This window comes from Trichoplusia ni, chromosome 9, assembly GCF_003590095.1.
Source record: "Trichoplusia ni isolate ovarian cell line Hi5 chromosome 9, tn1, whole genome shotgun sequence".
In the NCBI taxonomy this organism is placed as follows: domain Eukaryota; kingdom Metazoa; phylum Arthropoda; class Insecta; order Lepidoptera; family Noctuidae; genus Trichoplusia; species Trichoplusia ni.
The window spans coordinates 13,080,593-13,102,580 of NC_039486.1; the positions used below are offsets into that span (position 1 = coordinate 13,080,593).

Here is a 21,988-nt window from a genome sequence, read left to right on the forward strand (position 1 = left end):
ATTTCTGCTCGAGACACACTGATTAGCCTAAATATCCAATCTTACCGCCACGTAAAAACAATAAAAATATATTATGGCAAAAAATGATATAGATAAAAATGATATAGGAAAATCTATTAATAGCTTTAGATATAATTTTGGATCGGACTGCTGGAAGGCCTAGTGGTTGACCAAACCCACTAAGGGTGACGTGTCGCGAGTTTGAACCCCGCGTAGGACAAGCGATTCTGTGATCCACGAATGCTTATTCTAAGTCTGGCTGTCTTTGTGCAAATGACATAAATGTTTGCGAAACCTAACGCGGCACAAGAAGCAAATTCAACAGTACGGCAGTCGTTTAAATAAAAAAACATCTATTACATAGATCTATATTCACTCAACTTTTATCTTTATTTCAGAATTAATCCCAGAGGATGTCAGTTTGAGTCACGATGTCGACCACACTGGAGGTGAACTCTCGAGCGCTCGGGCACGCGCACCTCTCACACTTGCCCCAGCGACCCCCCATCAACCTCACCTTCCAAGATCTCTCATACACCGTGCAGAATGGAAAAAGTGAGTATTTGGGCTTATGGGGGCAAAAACTGAACACTTGTCTCCACCACCTAAAACTATGAAAGGTTTCACGGTTCCACAGCAGCAATAGTGTAACGTGAACATAAAGAAGATAGTAGGAGTACAGCACCCTGGAAATGAGTCCTTCTATGCTAAAACTCACTATTCACAGTCCTCCTTTTGTGTGCAGTGTGTGTAATCTACAGTTTTTCCGCCGTTGTGGCCATTTATTATATCTAAGTTTCTACTTCATGACAAAAAAAATTGTATTGTCCAGAATGGCAGAATTATTTGCTTTTTTTTAAATAAAGTTTTTAAAAACTACTTGTATAAAAAAGAGGCCACTTATTATACTTTTGATTTTTTTATTTGAACAATGGGACTTAATGGACATTAATTCTTCCAGTTAGTTTTTTTGTCCACTGCGAATTAAATACGCAATGGTATATGAATTGTTCGTTGTAAATTGCAGATAAAAAACCTCTCGTATTTCGGAAATTACGTTACAACAAGTTAGTAGTTTAAAAACTTTACCGTTCATGCGTAAAAATAAAGGAAAAAACCGTAGTACCTAACGACCTACTGACTGACTGACTATAAAGATAAAAATTTGCATACTTGGTCTATAACTCTTAATTTGGCCGAATGAGTTTGAAACCGTCAGTTCCCAATCGGGTTGTTTATTACTACAACACGAAAACACGAATGTAAATTAAAATATAAAAAGGCCTTTTATTAATCAACTTCGAGATGTCAATGCCCTAAATAATCACTGAACAACAATAATCATAATATTTATTAAACAAATATAACCGATCATCTCAATTAAATGCCATTATGCTTGTCTATAATTCCATGAGTCACGGCGCACGTGTTGCGCGGCGCATCTAAAAATTGCAGGAAATAATAATTTCATGGACTGGACATTATCTAGAAATAGTAATAGTTGTTATTCATTTGTTCACGCCACACAGTGGTGGACTCGTGAACCCGGAATTGTTCTCATAATAAAATATTCGCAGCTGAGGAAAACCCGAAAAAGAAAGTGATGATCTAAGGAATAGTCTGAAGGTATTGTACTGAAATGTGTAGTTTTTGGTTTCACACAATTCGTTTAAAATGTTAGTCAAACATTCTCGTGTTTAGTGTAGTTTTATGTTTTTGTTTTACTTGAGTTCGAAATTGGTTTTAGCCAACGCATTGAGACAAACATGCTTTATTGCTTCGATTGCCCTTTAGTAACGGTATATATTGAAGAGGAAAAAAATGGCGAATGGTCACTCGTCTTTCTGCTGATTAGTAAGTCTTTAATTAATCGGCCAAGGGTTTACAGTTAGCCAATAAACCTGTCAAAATATTTTATTTGCGACATTATATATATTTGTGTTAGTGCTCTACTTGGAACCGGAAATCATTCGGGTTTTATTTGCCAACGTTTTTTTGATAGCACAATTACGGGTTATTGCGATAAATAAACAGATTCAACGTGTTATCAGTATAATTGGGTCGGATTATTTCCGTTTTTATACGCAACCGTATCATTATTGTCATTGCAATATACATGCTATAAAATGGGCTCTCTTTTTATTTTTGAACTTCTATTCTCGCCAATTCCTTTACACAGTAAGAGGTATTGGTCACCACGTCAGCGAGGTGTATTATTTTACGGTTGTGTCTGCCTGGGTCTTCCCTAAATCTGGGTCATTTTAAATAGGGAATTTTATATAAGGACGAAAAATTGAATGTCTGTAAAAACCCCGTGAACAAGGATCTAATTCAGTATTGCGAGAGTATTATTATATAGTTTATCATATCATTGTGACCTTATAAATGTAAATCAACTAAGCTTAAATACATCTACAGTTTTTTTCTCAATGGCGTCATATTTAATAAGGTAGTAAGATCCGAATTTAAATTTAATTGATCGCTATAGGAGTCAGAAGTGACGATAAAAACAAACCTTCAAATAAACGTCTAGAATTATGATATAATTTTGACTTCGCTGTTGGACTAGTAGTTAGAGGCCCTGACTGCTATACCGGAGGTCGCAGGACAAATGTTTTTGTGATGAGCACGATCATTTATCGGGTGTAATTTATCTATAATATGTATGCATTTAGAAGAATATAGGTATGTTTATCAGTTATCTAGTACTCGTAGTAAGTAAAAGCTTTGCTGAGTTTGCGCTATAAAAAGCACATCTGTTTTCCACACTTTGTTCACTTGTAATACTTCTTTTTAGTTTGTATAAACGTAATATTCCGTTAAAATACTTCCTAGCTTTCAAGGAAAGGGTTTTACTCAATGTACATTATTCTCAATGTACAAACTGAATGTTCTAATTTGTAATTGTCGTTTCATTCGTTCATTGCCTAAACCTATGCACAAATTGTTAAGTATGCGTTCTTTACTATTTTGACTCAGACTGTCTCTTGCAAATAACATTTGCTTTATGTTATTTTGAAATGACTCAAACGATTTTCGATTAGTGATTTTTATAAGTAATCTAATTAGTCGTAAAATATTTGCTTTAATATCACGATATCTCACTGTGCAATACGCGTGCTCGGCGGGACTAGGCGTATAATTACTGTAGCCTACGAGAACATTGGTCAATCTTTAGAAAGCTGCACGTGAGCGGGCTGTAGCGCTGCTCTAGCACTAATAATATCGATAACTTTTTAACAAAATCTAAAAATGCAAATTATTTACAAATAAACAAGTAGAGTATAGTAAAACACCTGAGGATAACAACGGGACTCGAACCTGCGACTACTGGTTCACCACCAAGAGCAGGAAGTAAGATATTAGTTACAAAAATATCAAAAACTAGCTGTTGCCCGCGACTTCGTTCCCGTGGGTAGAAGAAGATGTAAGTTATGATTTATACCCGTCCTGTTTTTTTTCACATTTTCCATTGTATCTTCGCTCCTATTAGTCGCAGCGTGATGGTTTATACCCTAAAGCCTTCCGCGATTAATTGTCTACTCAACACAAAAAGATTTTTTCAATTTGGACCAGTAGTTCCTGAGATTAGCGCGTTCAAACAAACAAACAAACAAACTCTTCAGGTTTATATATTAGTATAGATAAAACTTATATTTAAATTATTATTTGGTCGTTGGCAGTGCATTGCAGTAGGTCAATAGATTGATAAATATATAAAACAGAAATAAAATTGTCAAATAATGCAACAGATTAAAATGATAAAATTGCAGATCAAATACAGAAAGTTAAAATTTTTGGAAGAATACAAAAGCTTAATCCAAGCTGCATCCGTAGTGTCTGCATCATGACACTGAAATAGTGACGTTCGTCTTCAGAGATAGTCCTTGTTCCTACAGAACTCACAAACGTAAAAGATGTAGTCGACATGTCCTGTCAGGTTCACTAATAAGCAGGTGAAGAATGTTATCCGAGTATGGTCAAAGTACCAGTCATGATGGTCTAGTATAGACATCTAAAGTACCAGGAGCTCATTTACCGCTTAACAATGTTTTTAATTCTGTATTAGCATTCATACCTACCAGTCGGTTAATGCAACAGTTGTATTCCATAATTAAAACAGATGAGATGCTCGGATATATCAAATTACAGGCGATATCTTAGCCAATAGTGCAAAGTATTGACAGTCTGCTTGACCCACTTGAATAACATATCAACTCAGACAACAATTGGCTTCCGGACAGTTGTCAACAGAGATGCTTCATGTGCTCAGAGATGTTCAGTACTACGTGACCAGAAAGACGCGGTGTATTGCTTGACCTGTCAACGTTCGACTCGTTCTAGAGTTATAAAGTTGAGATAAAGTCTTGTAACCAGGAGTTGTGTCCTTATTGACATTGGTACAACAATCAGATATGTAGTTCTGGTCATAATGTACAGGTTGAATGTAGTGAACATGCCTGACTACCAGATTTCAATGTATATAACGGATTATTGTGAGCTCACATACGTCGGATTCAATAGACGGTGTTTGTTCACATAAGTACGCAGACGACATGTATTTGATTCAATCGGTTAAAAAGTTAGTTAGAATATTGATGTATGCGGACTCATGGACTAATACAATCAGAAAGAGTAATTATAATTAACTAGAAAAAAGTTATGCACAGTTTGTATTAATGTAGTTAATCTGAATCATATTCGGACCGAACTAAATATAGATGCGGTTCAATTGTTAGTTTCCGATTGATTCGGAGTGATTTGTTTAAAATTGCAGTATTGTTAGTTTTCTGTTTATACCATACGTAAACCTGTGAATAAAAATAATTTAACTGTATTCCGGTTGTGTGATTTTGCTACCCAACTATGTTTTAATGTATAGACCATGTTCATTCTTACGATGCGGATACAATATTATATGATATATTCTTGTATTTGTTACAGTATTTTATTATTTTTTTTTGTTTTGTTTACCTACTTTTATATGATGGTTAAAAAATTTTCATTTACGTATCTATACACATACAAAGAATAATAATCTTAATTGGTTGTTTAGTTCTTCAATTATGAGTTCCAAACGTAAAATGAAAATCGTCTATTTAGAAATATATCTTGCCTATGTATCAAAGAGTAGCGGTTATCTCTGATATAATTAGATATTATTTATATTTAATTTCATACAAAAACAAAACATAAAAATGATTGCAGCCAAACACAGCGCAAAACATTCGCTGCATTAGTTTTTGCGTTACGGAGGTTATGCTGTATATTTACCGGTTGTTATGACTTCATAACAGCTAGATTAGAGAGCACAACGTTGCGTAAGTTAGATAGGTTAGTTATACCGACTTTCAGCACACACTGAACGTTGATATTGTGTTTCATTGCATTTGTATGACGTCACTGAGGCATCAAGGGATCATAGGAAGTTGGAATATAAAGCTGACAGAGCATAAGTTGTAAAAAAAGGAACAAAATTTCCTTTAATGATCTTATGCCATAATGTTAAGTACTTCGAAATTATTATCATACACCAATTATGCAAATAATTATGTACATTTATGCTGCTGTGCGATGTATTCATAATAACAATCTATAGGACATAACTTGACCTGGTTTTCTTGTCTTAATTTCTGCGTCTTATCGTGTCGATGGCAATGAAGTTGCTAGCGGCTAGCCTAGAACTTTGCCACTAGACCTGCATTATCGGTTACTCATGAGGTCGTCCAACGAACAATACAGGTGCAAGTCCAAGCTAAAATAAATATAAAATAATATAAATACTATAAAATATGGTAAATCGCTGATTTATTCGCGAAGTACCCAAACGTATTGCAAGAGACAAAGCAATGACATGATGACATGTGTTTTGAAACATCATAATATATGGACATAAGGAGACCTCATGGAAACTGCCTGTTACCGCTAAAGCGGTGTTATTGCATTTTCCGTTAGCGAAATATTGCAAAATACGATGTTAGGATGCAATCCTATTCCTCGTAAACAGACATCAAATAGATGTAAAATATGAGATTTCATAGTAAATCTAACATATATTACATTTTATTACACTCGTGTACAAATCACCAATATACATATGTACGTGAACCAATCAACATAAGTCTTGCGTTTGTAATTTTTTTTGAAATTGAACAAAATTTGTTAAGAACCTAATCTTCAGACTCAATACAACGAAGAAAGTGTTTCAAACAGATCCTGATGTGACTTGATTAACAAAAGAGTAGGGACACGATTACAAAACTACAGAATTACGGAAGAACACAAATGCAACAAAAACGTGTAAGAAAAGTAACAATGTGTTGTGTTAACGACTCCACTCACGATGTAACTTGGGTGTAGAGAAAGGGCTTTGTGAAAGTAGAAGTCACAAACCTTTGGGTGTGTGATAGAATTAGGAAATAGGTGTCATTAGCTACTGCCGGTGTGTACTCAGTACAAATACTCCGTGTACTTAATAGTTCATTGTCCTGCTGATTTACTGCATGCCTAAGATCTATATGTGTTTCCTAGCTCTATTTTGGTAGACGGGATTTCATATACAAAAGATCGTTAAAAATGTAATTTAATACTTTGGATTCCTTTTTTAGAAGTAGTTCTCTCGTACAGGCAGATTTTGTCGGACCTCGGCAAAAAGATACTTTGCTGCCTAAAATAATGGTTGTAATTGTATGACGGATTTGTAAAATCTCCACGAATGCTTTGTTACTGACATTTTGAGTAAGGCTATCTTTGTGCATAATGATTTGAATGTCTGTGATACCTCCGAGACACGAGGATTCAAATTTGTTAGGGATTTTAAAGGCTCTCTTGGAGATAGCTTCCTCGGTCTCTGCATATAGCAGCGAAAGGAATAAAACATAAGGAATTTGAACTGGATAAGAAAATCTCATTAATCTTGAATACTTCCTTGTCAGCCATTTTAATGAGTGTATTTCTATGCGCAAGGTTGCAGGTTGAAAGCCAAGGAAGTCCAAAGTTACTTCTATATTTACTCACAATTTAATTAACTTAATTACAGAGACAATATCATTATAAATACACTATGTAGTAGTAGTTTGCACATAAGACGAAACAATTAAGGTGTAATGAGAGGTTTGAATGATGATTGTCGTCGTCATATGACCTCTCGTGACCCCGCAAACCATACGCTATTGTCCTACTGCTAAATATACTTGTCTGTTTAAAATATTAATGTTTACATGATTTGTAAGTTTTTTTTAGTATACACCATGTCGTATGTTACTCAAATAGGATACCTACGGTGGAAATAGTTGGGAAACCTTTTCGTTTATATTTAAATTGCGTTCATTGATCTTCTCGATCTTTGTTTGTATTTCTAGTGCGGTAATATCGGTAATTTAATTTTTATACTAGTTGTGGTGGTACATGTCTATGTGGTACATTCACGCGCCTGATCGAGGCTCTTTCTATTAATATCAAAATATAATATATATTTATAACGTTTTGATACAAAATGAATGCCTTGAGAAATCCAAAATCGAAACATATTATAAAGATAGATATAAGAGGATTTTGTGCATAGAAGGATTTGAAATATGACCTATGTACATACAAAGAATATCGCTGAAGCTAACTGTACGTTGTTACATTGTTATCTGTTGTCACCAAACAAACTCACAAAACCTATAAATAGACAATACCTGGCAAACTTCCAACATATTTGCTTACTCACTCATTACGTATCACACGACCATATCTTAAATTCCATGAGCGACCAATCTCAGTAATAGCGATACAAATTCGACAAACACGCCAGTCAATGCCGCTGCAGCTATCCTTGGTCCCCATTTTATCTTACATACCAACAATCTCTAAGGCAAGCCTTGAATTTTAAGATTTCGTAATGCTGTCTGCTACTGCAAATGATGTGTCCGATTTAGTTCATGTTATTGCCTATAATTTTGTAGGATATAGTAATAAACTGTATCTATTTTGATGTAGTAAGGTACTGTAACAATTTGTAAAGAAGATACGAGTATTGACTGGCCTGTTGGTCTTGTGGTTAGTGACCCTGACTGCTATACCGGAGGTCGTGGGTTCGATTCCCGCCCAGGACAAATGTTGTGTTATGAGCACGATCATTTGTTCTGTGTCTGGGTGTAATTTATCTATAATATGTATGTATTTAGAAATATATAAGTAAGTTTATCAGTTGTCTGGTTACCATAACACAAGCTCTGCTTAGCTTGGGATCAGATAACCGTGTGTGAGTTGTCCCAGGATATATTATATTATATTATATTAAGTTATTAATAAATAATAGTTAAGTATAATCGTTCTGTGGTTTATGTTGTTAAAGTGCCGGTGTCTTTTATGCTACTAATACAGGTACAACAGGTTTTTATGTGAATCATATTTTATCGATATTCATTGTTATTTAATTGGCTGTAAATATTTATAAAAACCCTGCTATGTAAACTGCCATTTACCTCAAGTGCTCACCATCTGTTTTAATATAGAATAAATATTAAATAAATAGAATAAATGTCAATAAATATTATTCACTAAAAATAGCTTGTTAAGTTTTTTACGGAGTAGTAAGTCGTTTGTCAAAGTTACAAAAAGCCAATACAGACACACAGATATAATCAGTACCTAACCAGTTTTTTGTCATATAGTGCTTAACTCATTTGGGATGTCGTTATCTCTAATTTTAGACTAGTGTAAAAACTGACTAGTATTCTTTGTTTTGAGATATGAGAAACTGTACTTCATCTTAATGAAGCATAAAATTACAGACAAAAAATAAGTCAAAGCTCATTAATTGTTATTAACAAGGTTTTGAGTTATGTCGTTAAACTTGTTTGTATGCTGTGAAATACCGATTTTTTATTTATTTTCTTAAATGATTCCGTTTACCTTAAAGTCTGAACCAATTTATGTCTCAGTAGTACTTATGCTAGGCTTCGCCTTGCGTGTATAAAATCTGGGGGTCAGCTACCTTCGCCACCGCACCAAATTTGGTCCAGCCGTTTCAGAGGCAAACGTACACATAGTGAACAGCACATACAAACACACCCACAATTTTTTTTAATAATTAATAAACGTAGGCTGTTAAAAAGATGAAAAATAAAAACGGCAGTTCTTACTTCATACTACAACCACATCGAGCGATGGTGTTAAATTATAATATAACTAATTAAAACGTGTACAAACCGTGTCTGTTCTAGATCTTACTTAATGTAATGATTACTATACAGCTATGGTGTTGCAAAATGCTTGTTTCGTTGCAAGACTCGTCTGTGGGATGTTGCGAAAATATATGATGATAGCGGAGAGATATCGCTATTCAGATTGACTGTTTATGTCTGTACATTTGAACTCGATTGTCTGGAAGGGCTACCGTGGCCTCAGCAGGCAAAGACAAAGAAAGGAACCTTTGCAGAAGTATTTGCTCAACCCAAAGCGAAAGGTGATGATTTCCCATCCGAAAAAAGGGCACATTGAGGACTGTTTTCCTAGATGAAATTGCACAAAAATACTCTTAACTTCAAAGGAACATTTAAACGCGAAAAGGTATGAATTGTTGATCAGAGATTATTTCAGAGAAAAAGACTAAAAAATGCTATAAAGTATATTAAGCTTACTGGAACTACGTAACAAAGCCAGAAAATGTTTTTCGTTTATGTAAGATCGCAGTAGACGCTCTTTTACTGTTTTACTAACTTGTATATGAAATCAACTTGCCCTTTGTGAAACAATACACCGCCTATGTCGTAAGATAGCATGTACCTGCTGTGAACGTTGTGATTGCAACTTGATAGTCTTAACGCGCTTAAGAAATTTTGATTTATTACCTATATTTTGTATTAAGAGGATGTTTTAAAAAAAACCTATCCTTTTATGACAAAAATATCGAATTTGAACTAAGTTGCTTAAACAGCAATAAAATTGAGATAAGATATAGATAGATAGTCGCATAGATTGGAATTTTAATTAATTATTGTTACTATGTAGACTCATAAAGGTGTTATTAATTCTTAGTGTTTTTTCTGTATTAATTCCCGTCCTTAGGCATGCATGGTTGGTACGGTAAATAGTTTAACATTAATAATATGCTGAGTTCTATTATATTTTATCTTAAACCTTCACATGTGTAACCTTGAACATTAATTAAATGTGAATAAAATAATTCATATGAATGTCGTTTTATTACTATATCTGCCTATTCGATTATTACAGATATTAAATCGGTAATTATAAAAAAAATTCTTACGCATATAATTAAACAGTTCCTCCATGCCAATGCGTGTAATTATAATTATCATCGGTTTCCCTCTGCCAAAGATAAAAATTCAATATACATATTATTTAACGATTGTGTGAAATAAAAATAAAATCAAGGTCATTATTAAATTCCGTTGAAAAGTTGTTTTAATAAATACATGCATGCATGCTATTAAAGGAGTTCTGTAAGGAAAACCAGTGAATTAAATTAAATATTGCGTACAAAATTGACATCAGCTGAAAAAAACCAATGATTGAATTTAAGTATATACACGGTGATTTTTAGATTTCTCTTGTTTAATTTTTCTTCGTAATTATTATCTTAGTTGATGATAAAAAATAATAATCGCGCCTAGGGGTATTTTACGTCGGATACATGAACTGGGCTGCTTTTGAAAGACGACTAAAAATCACGGTGTATTTACACACTGATTATAAGTAAAAAAATACGTAATTATAGAACCCGCAAGTTTACGCACATCTTTTAAGTCTTAATTTATTCCGGTACAGCACTGTAACTGGTATTTTACATTTTAAGCTATAATTAACCAAACTTATATACTATCGGTATTTTTAACAAAGCAAAGATTAATTTGTTGACTTAATGCTTTCTTAGATAACATATTAATAAAAAATATACCCACAACGTAACAGAAAAACAAAACAAAAAGGTTTTGTTATTGTGACGCGGTACCCTAATAAATGCTATTGATCTAGTTGCCGTGCGCCTATCAGTCGTAAGGTCTTGATTTCCGAGGTCTGTAATGGTGTTTTGTATTTTTCCTGCTAGGATTGTTTCTGTATCAGAAGTTGAGCATAATGTCCTTTAAACACGGTTTATGGAGTAGTATCGAGGAAAGGAATATAGTCAATATTTTTGTATAGGACTTGTCGTATCATTTTACCTCGACTACGTATACCTAAGTACAGTTTACAAGTTTTCGTAACTTTTACTGATGAATAGCTTTCAAAGTCACTTAGGTTATATTTTAGCTAAGTTTCTGAGCAAAATAAGAAATACCTAATAAGCCTGCACCAAGTCTTGGCAGACAGTTATTACAGTACAAAAATAAGCCGTATCAGTAGGGTCTCATATAATTATTACCTAGATCTTGTGATTACGAATAATGTTAATTACATTCAATTAATACAATAACATACAATGCAAACCGTATCCTTACAGGCAATTAAGTTTATTACCTGTTCTGCTGAATATTTTCCTGATGATAAAGCAAAAAGGCAAAACTCAGATGTAGATATAAATAAAACTTGTAATTTGTTTTATTTGTAATTTAAGAGCTTGAGAGGAGAAGAGAGGGCTTTTGTGCATCAATAGTAGGTATAGGTAAATAAATAAATAAATAAATGCGGACAACATCACATATATTGTTCTGAACCCAAAGTAAGTTGCTAAAGCACTTGTGTTATGGAATTCAGATACAACGAAGGTACTACAAACACCCAGACCCAAGACAATGTAGAAATGTGAATTTTTACATTGACCCGACCGGGGATCGAACCCGGGACCTCAGAGATAGTGACACCTTGAAATCGGTGCGTACGCCACTCGACCACGGAGGTCGTCAAATATAGGTCATTCTAATTAGTATGGACCTATACTATTGATGGACGAAAGCCAAATAGTCGTATTAAACATGAATATCTACACAATTCGTTTACGTACTGCTTATCTTACTGTTTTTGTTAAAAAAAGAGCTTACAACCCCCTGTGCGAACAATATCAAAAATGAAACTGAAATAAACGTTTATTTTCAGGTTCGAAGATAATCCTGCGCAATATCAATGGTGACTTTCGTTCGGGTCAGCTGACAGCCATCTTGGGTCCTTCGGGCGCCGGCAAGAGTACTCTCCTCAACATACTAGCTGGCTACAGGTATGTAAAGCAATTTAAATTAAAAAAATACAAGAAGGAATTGCAAATTCATACTCGTGAGGACAACTTTTAAAGCAATGTCTTTGTGTAAATGAAACGTCATTGTGCAGTTTTGTATGCCGTCTCGCTATCACAGAGTCGTGTTTTAAGACATGATAGTAAGAAATCTGGTTACGCAAATCTAAGATACATTTGTACATGTTCGATCACAGGTTAAATAGGTCGGTCCGTGAATGGGTCACACCTATAATGAATAACTTCGTGTTTCGGAAGGCATGTTAAATTGTAGGTCGTCAGAAGCTTGAAAGTTTGCTAACTAGTCTAACTGAGGGGTATCGTGTTGAACAGGTAACTGGATTGAGGAGGGTTGGTAAAGGTCTAGAAGCCGACTGGGAAAAGGCTTAAATGATGATAAATAGAAAAGTTTCGTATCAAGACTTCTCAAAATTATCGCATCGACAGATCTTATCATATTTTGTCATTCCTCCTTTTCCTAGTTAATACCAATAAAAATACAATTCAAGTGCCTACCTTATACCAGTTCTAGTATCCGAGGCCTCAGTTAATTGTCGGTATATTTGTATAGCCTACTTAAATCGCGTGACTGGAGATGTCGGCTCGTAATACGTGTGCACGCGTTAATATGGTGTGCCATTACATGTAATAAATAAGCATTCATAATGTCAGTGCATTTATAATGTAGAGAACTTTGATACTAACTTAACAAGTACTTAAATTAAAGTCAGCAACAAAGGGGACCTTTGATGACCAAAATGACCGTAAAGAGATAAGATGCAGGAACAAAGCAGTGTTAGGATAAGTTTCACCGCTGCTAATGTATCATACTGCTCCTACAAATTTTGCAGCTCCGCTAAAGCGTATCCACGCTTTTGTTAGGTTACTGAAAGAATTCGCTTCATCCAAAACGATATAAAGCATTAAAAAGCAATGGCTTTTATTTACTGGATATAGATACTTTTTCTTCCCAGTTCAAATTATTAAGATTTATACAGCAAAATGGTTCAGCAAAAAATAGAATTTGACGTAGCATTAGATTGACTGTGGAAGAGACCCAAATCTGATCTTATTTATGTTTTAGCATAAAGTAAATAAAATATTATATCATATTTGTCATCTATAAATAATACGTTTTGCAATAAAATCATCGTAAAAATTATACGACAATTTGTAATTGAATGAAGTTTTTATTATGATTGAGTAACACGTAGATACATGGTGTTTATGTGGTAATAAAATTATATGACTTCCTATAGAATTTATTGTTAATTGACGTGTATGTGTATAGATATATAATATTTATATAATTTTATACGTTTAAAGACTTTTCGATGCTGCAGCTAAAAATATGATTTTAATAATTTTAAATTCTTTTTCCACAAGACTTGTGCGTGTTGTGACCGGTTCTATTGAAACTTTTAAAAGAACTCTTTCGAAGTCATCTCGTGTTTAATATAAGATTATTGGCTTGATTCGTAAAGATTCTATTACCCCAACCAAAATACATATATTGAAATCGTGATTTGTCTAATCATCATTTATCTTCTCTCCCAGAGTGACGGGCGCATCAGGCGTGATTTCCTCAAATGGCGAGCCCCGTGACTTGCGGCAGTTCAGGAAGCTGTCCCGCTACATCATGCAGGAGGATCTGCTGCAGCCGTACATCACGGTGGAGGAGTCCATGCTCATCGCTGCAGACCTCAAGCTTGGCATCGACATGTCGAAGGAGAAGAAGGCTGTGATTGTAAGTTTAGTATTGGGCTTAAATAATGTCGCATCGCTTTCAAGGGAATCATTCAAATATATAGGATTTACATTATTTTTCAACAAGTGACTGGCTTATTAGACCATAAAAAAAGAATGGAACATGCAAAAAAAGTCGATAAAATCAAAACAAAGGTAGGTTCATAGAACAACAAAATTCGTATATCTTATTTAATGGACATGAGTAGGCGTAATAGATATTTTTGAAGGTTTTGAATTTATGTGATTTTGTTAAAAAAGGGTATTAAGTTAAACTTGCTCTGATGGTGAATTGACATAAGAATACCTAAAATAGATAATTAAAAAAATCTGTACAGGTCGAGGAAATCATCCAACTGCTCAGGCTACAGAAAGCAAGAAACACAACGACTGAAAGACTGTCAGGGGGTGAAAGAAAGCGCATATCAATAGCTTTGGAACTTCTCAACAACCCGCCGGTAATTTTCCTGGATGAGCCAACCACGTAAGTGCCAGTTTACATTAGCACACGTAATTATTTAGTCAGATACGCACTATTGAACATTAACATGGTTGAGTAGAGCCTACCTTGTAGCGTTAATTCAGTTGATTCACTTCATTAAATATTTATAATTCGTTCTAGAATATTTGATGTTAAATTAACTTACAGGTTTTTAGAGGGATTTAAGGAAATTAAGGTTTAGGTGCTTATTATAATTTCTTCTTGAAAATTACTCACTACTGCTCTTTTACTTGTCTCTTAAGACGGGTAGAGCATAAACCGGCATCGGCCTATCTCCCACTGTGAGACTGTGGCTGTGTGTTGTTGTTTTTTTTATGCATAATTAGTGGCACAGGCCCATCTCCTCTAGTAAGACTCTTGTGTATGCTCTCCCTTTCAACTTTGCTACCGTCTCACACTAAGTGATTATGGAAGTCTCCACTAGGTCCTAATCTTGATCATCATTTTTGTGTCTTCCAGTGGTCTAGACGACGTAGCATCCTCAACTTGCATCTCCCTCCTCAAGCGTGTGGCCCGGGGTGGTCGTACAGTAGTATGCTCTCTCCACACGCCATCAGCTCGGCTGTTCGCGGAGTTAGACCATGTGTACGTGGTGGCGGGAGGGCGCTGCGCTTATCAGGGCGCGGCCGCTGCCGTCGTGCCCTTCCTCAAAGATCTCCAGCTACCTTGCCCCAAAACCTATAACCCTGCGGACTTTAGTGAGTATTCTTTTCCCTAGTGACTTGTTAAGATTTTCAGGTACCACTTTCACCTAGTGTGTAAATACTTTATGGGACCCAGTTACATATAATATCCTCAACGTGATTGTTTAGTAGCACTGCAGTCGTTCTATTTAATCTAGACCTTGGAGTATATGATACTGCAAGTTGATCCATTTAGCTTCCATCATGATCAGATATAAAAGCGTATTGTGCAGGTACTATGACAAAACAACTATTTTAATACGAAAATTAACGTTCTTATGTTAATTTTGGCATTACAATGTTTTTTTACGAAGTTTACCTTACGCTCCTGCAGACCCGCTCAAATCGCAGTCTTAGAGGTCGCGACGGTAATATTATAACCAAAGTCATTGTAAAAAAAAACTACAATTAGTCATGCAGTTAAATTTGAAAATTACCTAAGTAACTGGTTTCAACATCCTTATTGGACAGATTTATATTCTTGACTTGTATGACTTCTATAGGTAAATAACCTTAACTAATAATTCAAAGACAACAGATATCTAAAGACTCCTAAAATACTTAGTAACAAAGTTATGTTTGCTCTAAAGTCCAAGTTTAATTTCCTTGATTGTTGTAAATTAAACACAGCTTGCTCAATTATGTTAGACACTGTTTTTATAGTCAGGGTATTAAAAGAAAATTGGCCAATTAAATAAACATTGTCACAATATTATAACTACGCATGTAAACCTAGAGTCACCATCTTAGGTCACACAAATGTGTTATTAAGTATATTGCATCAGCAACTATTACTTTAGCGTGTTTATTACTAACTAACATTATACTGTTTTTATGGATGAAATTTACAATTAATGTCAGACGTCAAAGTTTAATTACAAATTTGCAAAAAACTACCACCTGTCAATAATACTCTATAATCTATGGGTAAGTGGTTGGTAACAGTATCGCCAGTAAAGTGAGTCAGTCTTTGGTCACGTGTAAATGATTTGCAGCCCGTGGCTGTGGTTCAGGTTGTTGCCTGGTTTGTTTTTAGTCCGCGTCCGACATATTACCCACGCCATGCCCTCGGTGTGGGTTGAAGTCATCATCATCATCAACTTGGCCCTCCTCACTCCACTGCTGGACATAGGCCTCTCCCAGGGCATGCCACTGAGCCCAATCTTTAGGACTCATTCTAAATTACTACTCATTCTAAAAAAACATCTGTAGTTAGGTGGTCTGATGATATTTGCAAAGCCGGGGATTGGAGGCAGATAGATTTAGCTCGTAGTAGATCAAAACTGTTATATTTTGAATTCAGCTATTATTTTTATTTCACAAATATTGAAAAAATGGGTTAAAATAAGTCCGAACACAGACTGGCGATTTTTCCTCTTACAGTATAATACGGTTAACGATAAATTTTACATTTCACATTCAATTTTGAGAACAAGAGTTCATGCACATTTGTATTCATGAGTTGTATTTATAACTTGCTCAAGTTTAAATAATTATAATATTGCATGTTTCGTTCAACGTCTGTCTAAATGTCTTAATTTTGCGTGAGCGTTTTTTGTTTTGAAAATAGTTTTAATTTCGTAATATGATTGTGGTGAATTAGGAGTAGTTACGACTTCAATGTCATTTAGAGTTCTGACTCTGTCTTCAGATGACATCAGGCAGAATCTCGTTAAAAAATATATTTATAAGGAAGCCTCAGTGTCGCAAATCCAACTCGTACTTGACCAGTTTTATTTATTTTGAACCATAGCTTAGACCTGTAGACATGAGCTTTGATATTTACTTATGCAAATGATTACATGGAAAATTTTAGCAGCAGATACTACATCAACATCCTTGTCCATTATATGTTTTTTTTATATACGTCAGCAATATAAATCAATTAACTCAAATAGATTTACAACTTAACAACTGTAAACAATCAAATGAAATAAATTGGTGTGTCAATAACAGATACAAAAATAAACATTTTGAACAGGTAAATAATAATATTAGGTATACTCCAATTAATACATGGCAACTGAAAAATATTGGCACTTTGTACATCTACTGCCCACACAACGTCCTAAATTAATATTATTTCGGGTGTTAAAGAGAGAATCCGCTCTACGTCGTGTCGTGTATTACTCTTCAACAACCATAATAATATTACTTTAAGACGTGATGATAGACCCTCAGATATTGTTACCGATTTCTGCCTGTTACGAGTATATATTTAAGCAATCCCAAAACAAATCCTAACCGTAAAATTTCTCATTCCAGTTATTGAAGTATCAAGCGGCGAATACGGCTCACATGTAGACAGAATGGTGTCCGCAGTAGAAAATGGTAGGAACCATCGGTGGAGAACGTACGCTATAGAGGAGGGCCAGTCCAGCGACTTCCAAGAAATGGAGATAGAACAGCTGAATACGGGGGGGTGTGTGGACCAGCACAACTATAAGCACGGGTGCTCGCCTTGCCAGCAGTTCGTGGTGCTACTGAAGAGGATGCTCTTACAGACTGTTAGAAATAAGGTGAGGACTTTTGTAATTACTTTTTATTATGATCAAGTAGACCAATCACCTAAAAAAGGTAGATGTAGAAGATGGAGGAACGGATGTTGTGGTGCAAATTGGAGAAGGTAAGTCCAGTCGTGATAGGTTGAATTGGTTGATGATTAACTTGATACCAAATGTTGTCTACACAGAAATTGGTTACAAGAATGGTATTACCGGTAGCGTACATGGCCGTAAGCTTGTAAAAGTCACACGCTCACTTGAGCTCAGATACGTAAAATGGGTTTATATCTCCATGGGAAATAAAACCGTTGGTTAAAGACGTTGGTTAAATAGTCTTAAAATTTACATTTATTCCCCATTTAAAATGGCAATAAAATACTTATTTGTCTGTAATTACGTAGTAAAAAAATGTCATAAAATGTTAATTAGGATTTTTGCTTTTTTATAAATTTCAACAGGTTTTGCAGTTTTTAAAAAGAGCTGATGCCAAAAAGAGTATTGCAATGTCAGCACTCGCAGTAACTTAATTTATTCAAGTATTCCATTTATAGTCGGGTGCAACTCCTGCAATAAGAAATTGTTTCCTTGTATCGCGAGGGCTTTCACAACCATTTAGGTCACACGCACAAACATTTGCAACGGTTTCCTTTATTCCAGAGTTACTTATGGCTGCGGGTCGGCATGCACCTCTTCGTGGGTTTCATAGTCGGTGGTTTGTTCAATCAGATGGGGTATGACGCTTCCAAGACTATCTTCAACTTCGGATTCTGCTACGCCTGTACCATCGCCATGCTTTACATTCCTATGATGCCTGTGTTACTTGCCTGTAAGTACTCCTTCAAGTTTGTTTATCAATTCTGTTTTATCGAATAAAAAATCTCAAGATCAAAATAAACATAACATATTAAAATGTAATTCAATGACTATAGAATTTGAATTACCTACCTATTTAGATTCAGTCGTGACTTAATTTGATATATCGATCTATTTATGATTAAATTGTGGTTTCTTGATTTCAATTATGTAATTAATTAGTAGACATCGTCATCTTATAAGAAATCCTTATTGTGAAACAGTTCCAAAAGAAGTCCAACTGGTGAAACGAGAGTATTTCAACCGCTGGTACGGCTTGAAACCGTACTACGCGGCTCTGGTCATCTCCCGGACTCCGGCCACCATATTCTTCAGCCTTATGTACCTCGTCATCACCTACCCTATGACGTCACAGCCCATGGAGATCAACAGGATAGCCATGTTCAGTTCCACCTGCATACTAATAGCGCTGATATCTGAATCTATGGGAACAGTGATCTCATCTATGTTGAGTGTTGTTGTAAGTATTACAATTTTATTACCTTGTATAATTAACGACCCCTTTTTCTCAAGCAGTAATGCTTTATATTATTATGTAATTCCAAACTTGCCATCAAACTGGGTATCGGGTTTTGCAATGGGTAACATTAAAATAAATCAATAGGTATCTCTATTTTGTCCAAGGCCCTATTATTCCAACCCGAAACATAATTTCCAGAATTCCGTCTTCATGGGCCCAGCTATGAGCGTCCCTCTCATGTTACTGGCAGTCTACGGCATCGGCAGTGGAGATGATCCCTTACCCATAGTGTGGAGACTGGCGCGGGCGTGTTCCTTCCTAAGATATGGTATCGAGGGTCTGGTGGCCGCGATATACGGAGCGCCGAGAGACGACCTCGTGTGTCCAGACCATGTGGACTACTGCGAGTATAAGAATGTTGCGTGAGTAGATTTCATATTTTTATTTAAATATCATAAATGATCAAAGTAAATTTATGATTCCTGGACTTGATAGATAATTAAATAAAAGTGTCCTTCTCTGATGTTCACTGAAAATTTAAGATATGGGACAAATTATTTAAGTTAAATCTATAGTTGTTTCCGTTTCAAGCGTTCTAAGATTTTCTACATAATTTCATTGTTTAAAGATATGCTTGTTTTTGTTTTTGTAACCATATTACTAACGGTATTTAAATTTGAGCAAAGTTTATTCAAATCTAAATTTTGTTCTATTAAATTTTTATTTAACCTCAAATTTAAAGCATCGTCTTTTCTTTCCAGCTATTTTGTAAAACTGATGGGTATGTCAGGCATCTCGTTCTGGGTGGACTTCGGCGTCTTGGTCTTCATCCTTCTTGCCATGAACCTTACTGGGTACTACCTTCTTCGCCAACGCCTCTCGCCCAACTATGCATTTAGGGCCATCAAACTGATCGGTAACTTCGTCAAAACGAAAATGAGTTCTTATTCCTAGTGCCTCTGTACTTAGTGATTTTAAGTTAGATTTTAAGTGAAAACCATTAATTAATTATTATATATATGTGTTAAGATTCAAGAAAGGTTAAACGTTTCTTAGGTATTTAGTCACCAGTGACCGACAAACAACTTTGTCGAAACATTTGCTGTTGTGTGGAGACATGTTTATATTAACCATTCTAAGCTGTGAGTTGGTTTTAAGAAACTTTACTCATTTTATGATGATTTTTTCTTGTTTGTCAAAGTGGGTCTTTCATGATGATTCTATTTGATAATATTTATGATGATCTGCATGGTAAGCGACCTATTTGGATTAGTTTCCAATCTATACTTACTTATTTATCTTATTATGTTACTAAGATACCCAGTGTAATAATAATTTATGGTAACCTTAAATATAAATATGCAGTTTCGTTACAAACTTAATGCTCTGTTAAAATAGTAGATTATACCACTGTGATAGCATATTATAGGTACTAAGTGGTTCCTATTTCTTTGTTTGCATGACATCTATTGGGTAAGGTGCTAAATTAATTAACAATATGATTGATTTTTAAATTTATATGAATGTGATGAGATCTTTAGTCAGTTGTCTTACAATAGTTACCTTTTTGCAAGTGTTATCGATTTTGGATGGGTCTTTAAGTAAGAAATGTTTCTTTATAAGGCCCAGAGGTCCTCGATGATGCGAAGTCACCAATAGAGAAATTTAAAATGAATCCAATTTTTTTTACCACAAGTTACTCGACACTGTCAGTTCAAAAAACATTTGATCGAGCCAACGATAGCGCTCAGATACTATTCTAGGACCAAAGCTATAAGTCAAAATTTGAATGGAATTTAATTGGACGATATTTAGTTGTCTATTTAAATTTTAGAGGTTTATTGACATAAAATAAATTAAATAGGTAATACAATTTTTAAAGCCCCTTGTTATATAATAACGTGACTAAAGATTTCGATGTGTGGATCTAACCAAAGGAAGTAAGAGAAACCCAGTGTGATAGAACTTAGATAAGATTTTTTATATTTTTATATAATTTATAGTTAAGAGGTACAATCGTTTTAATATTTACCATTATTTGGTATGAACTTATAACTTACATTTGCAGGATGAGGATATTTTTAAGACTGATTGTAAATCTTCTTTGAAAGAAATATAAATTGATGGATGACCTTCAGCAGTTTTTTTTATTTTAACTTAGTCGTACCTTTTTGAAAAAGTGTTAAACACCTTACACATTTTTTTTTTATTACAGTAACTCTTCCTTTATTTGCAGTTCCTTACAGCTATTAAGATTTTTGGATTCTAACAAAAAATAAAACGAGTCTTGTCCTTCAAACGTATTTTATTTACCAAATGGATTTCTCACTAAAATAAAATCACGCATCATTTATCGGTGAACGTAAAAAAAACATCAACAAAATTTGACTAGGGCAGTCAATTTGCCGCTTAACAAAAATAATAATTTCCATAAAGTTCCGAACTTCCTATTACCCCCTACTTATTGTGCTCTAGGTGCTATCGTGCACTCGATGACGTATAAATCGTATATTTCGATTCTATAGTTATTTTTTATTATAAGTTTGGTGAGAAATATTAACTGTCATAAGCATTAAACGGGTAAATTTTCGGATAGATTTCTGAGATTCCCGACTAGTTTTGAACTCTAGTTGAGTCCGAAACTATTCGGAGGTGGTTCAACTTTTGACCGTTTAATGTTTAAAACAGCTGTTTAGTTACTGTAAGTCATATTTTTGTCATAAGTACAAAGTACGCTAGTCATATCAATAGGTATTTATTTATTTACATAACTCGTGTTCATCTAACTAACATTAATTGGGAATGTTTGTATCGGCAATGAACGCATATCCATTAACACGTGCAATTATCTATAATTTATTATTAAATCTATAATGAATATAATTAGAAAAAGCTGTCCAGATTATATATTGAATCAATTTTCTTTATATTTCATAAGAAAGTAGTTCGCTTAATTTACGATTATTTATATTTTATATAATAGTTATTGATACAGAAAAGGTTTTTATCAAATTATGAGAAAAAATATCCATAATAATATAG

General features: G+C 34.5%; 1 protein-coding gene across 2 annotated transcripts in view; it reads left to right on the plus strand.

Annotated features, from left to right (window-relative positions):
* The window catches only part of LOC113497234 (ATP-binding cassette sub-family G member 1-like), a 68,889-nt gene extending 47,808 nt beyond the window's left edge, over window positions 1-21,081 (plus strand). For both annotated transcript variants that reach the window (XM_026876695.1, XM_026876694.1), the window contains exons 2-11: window positions 399-555; window positions 12,046-12,163; window positions 13,736-13,925; window positions 14,263-14,408; window positions 14,886-15,124; window positions 17,375-17,628; window positions 18,271-18,439; window positions 18,690-18,946; window positions 19,145-19,368; window positions 19,708-21,081. In XM_026876695.1, coding sequence (XP_026732496.1) covers window positions 432-555; window positions 12,046-12,163; window positions 13,736-13,925; window positions 14,263-14,408; window positions 14,886-15,124; window positions 17,375-17,628; window positions 18,271-18,439; window positions 18,690-18,946; window positions 19,145-19,368; window positions 19,708-19,900 — 1,914 coding nt within the window. In that variant the 5' untranslated portion in view covers window positions 399-431 and the 3' untranslated portion in view covers window positions 19,901-21,081. The remainder of the gene's footprint in view (window positions 1-398; window positions 556-12,045; window positions 12,164-13,735; window positions 13,926-14,262; window positions 14,409-14,885; window positions 15,125-17,374; window positions 17,629-18,270; window positions 18,440-18,689; window positions 18,947-19,144; window positions 19,369-19,707) is intronic.
* The last annotated feature ends 907 nt before the right edge of the window (window positions 21,082-21,988 follow it).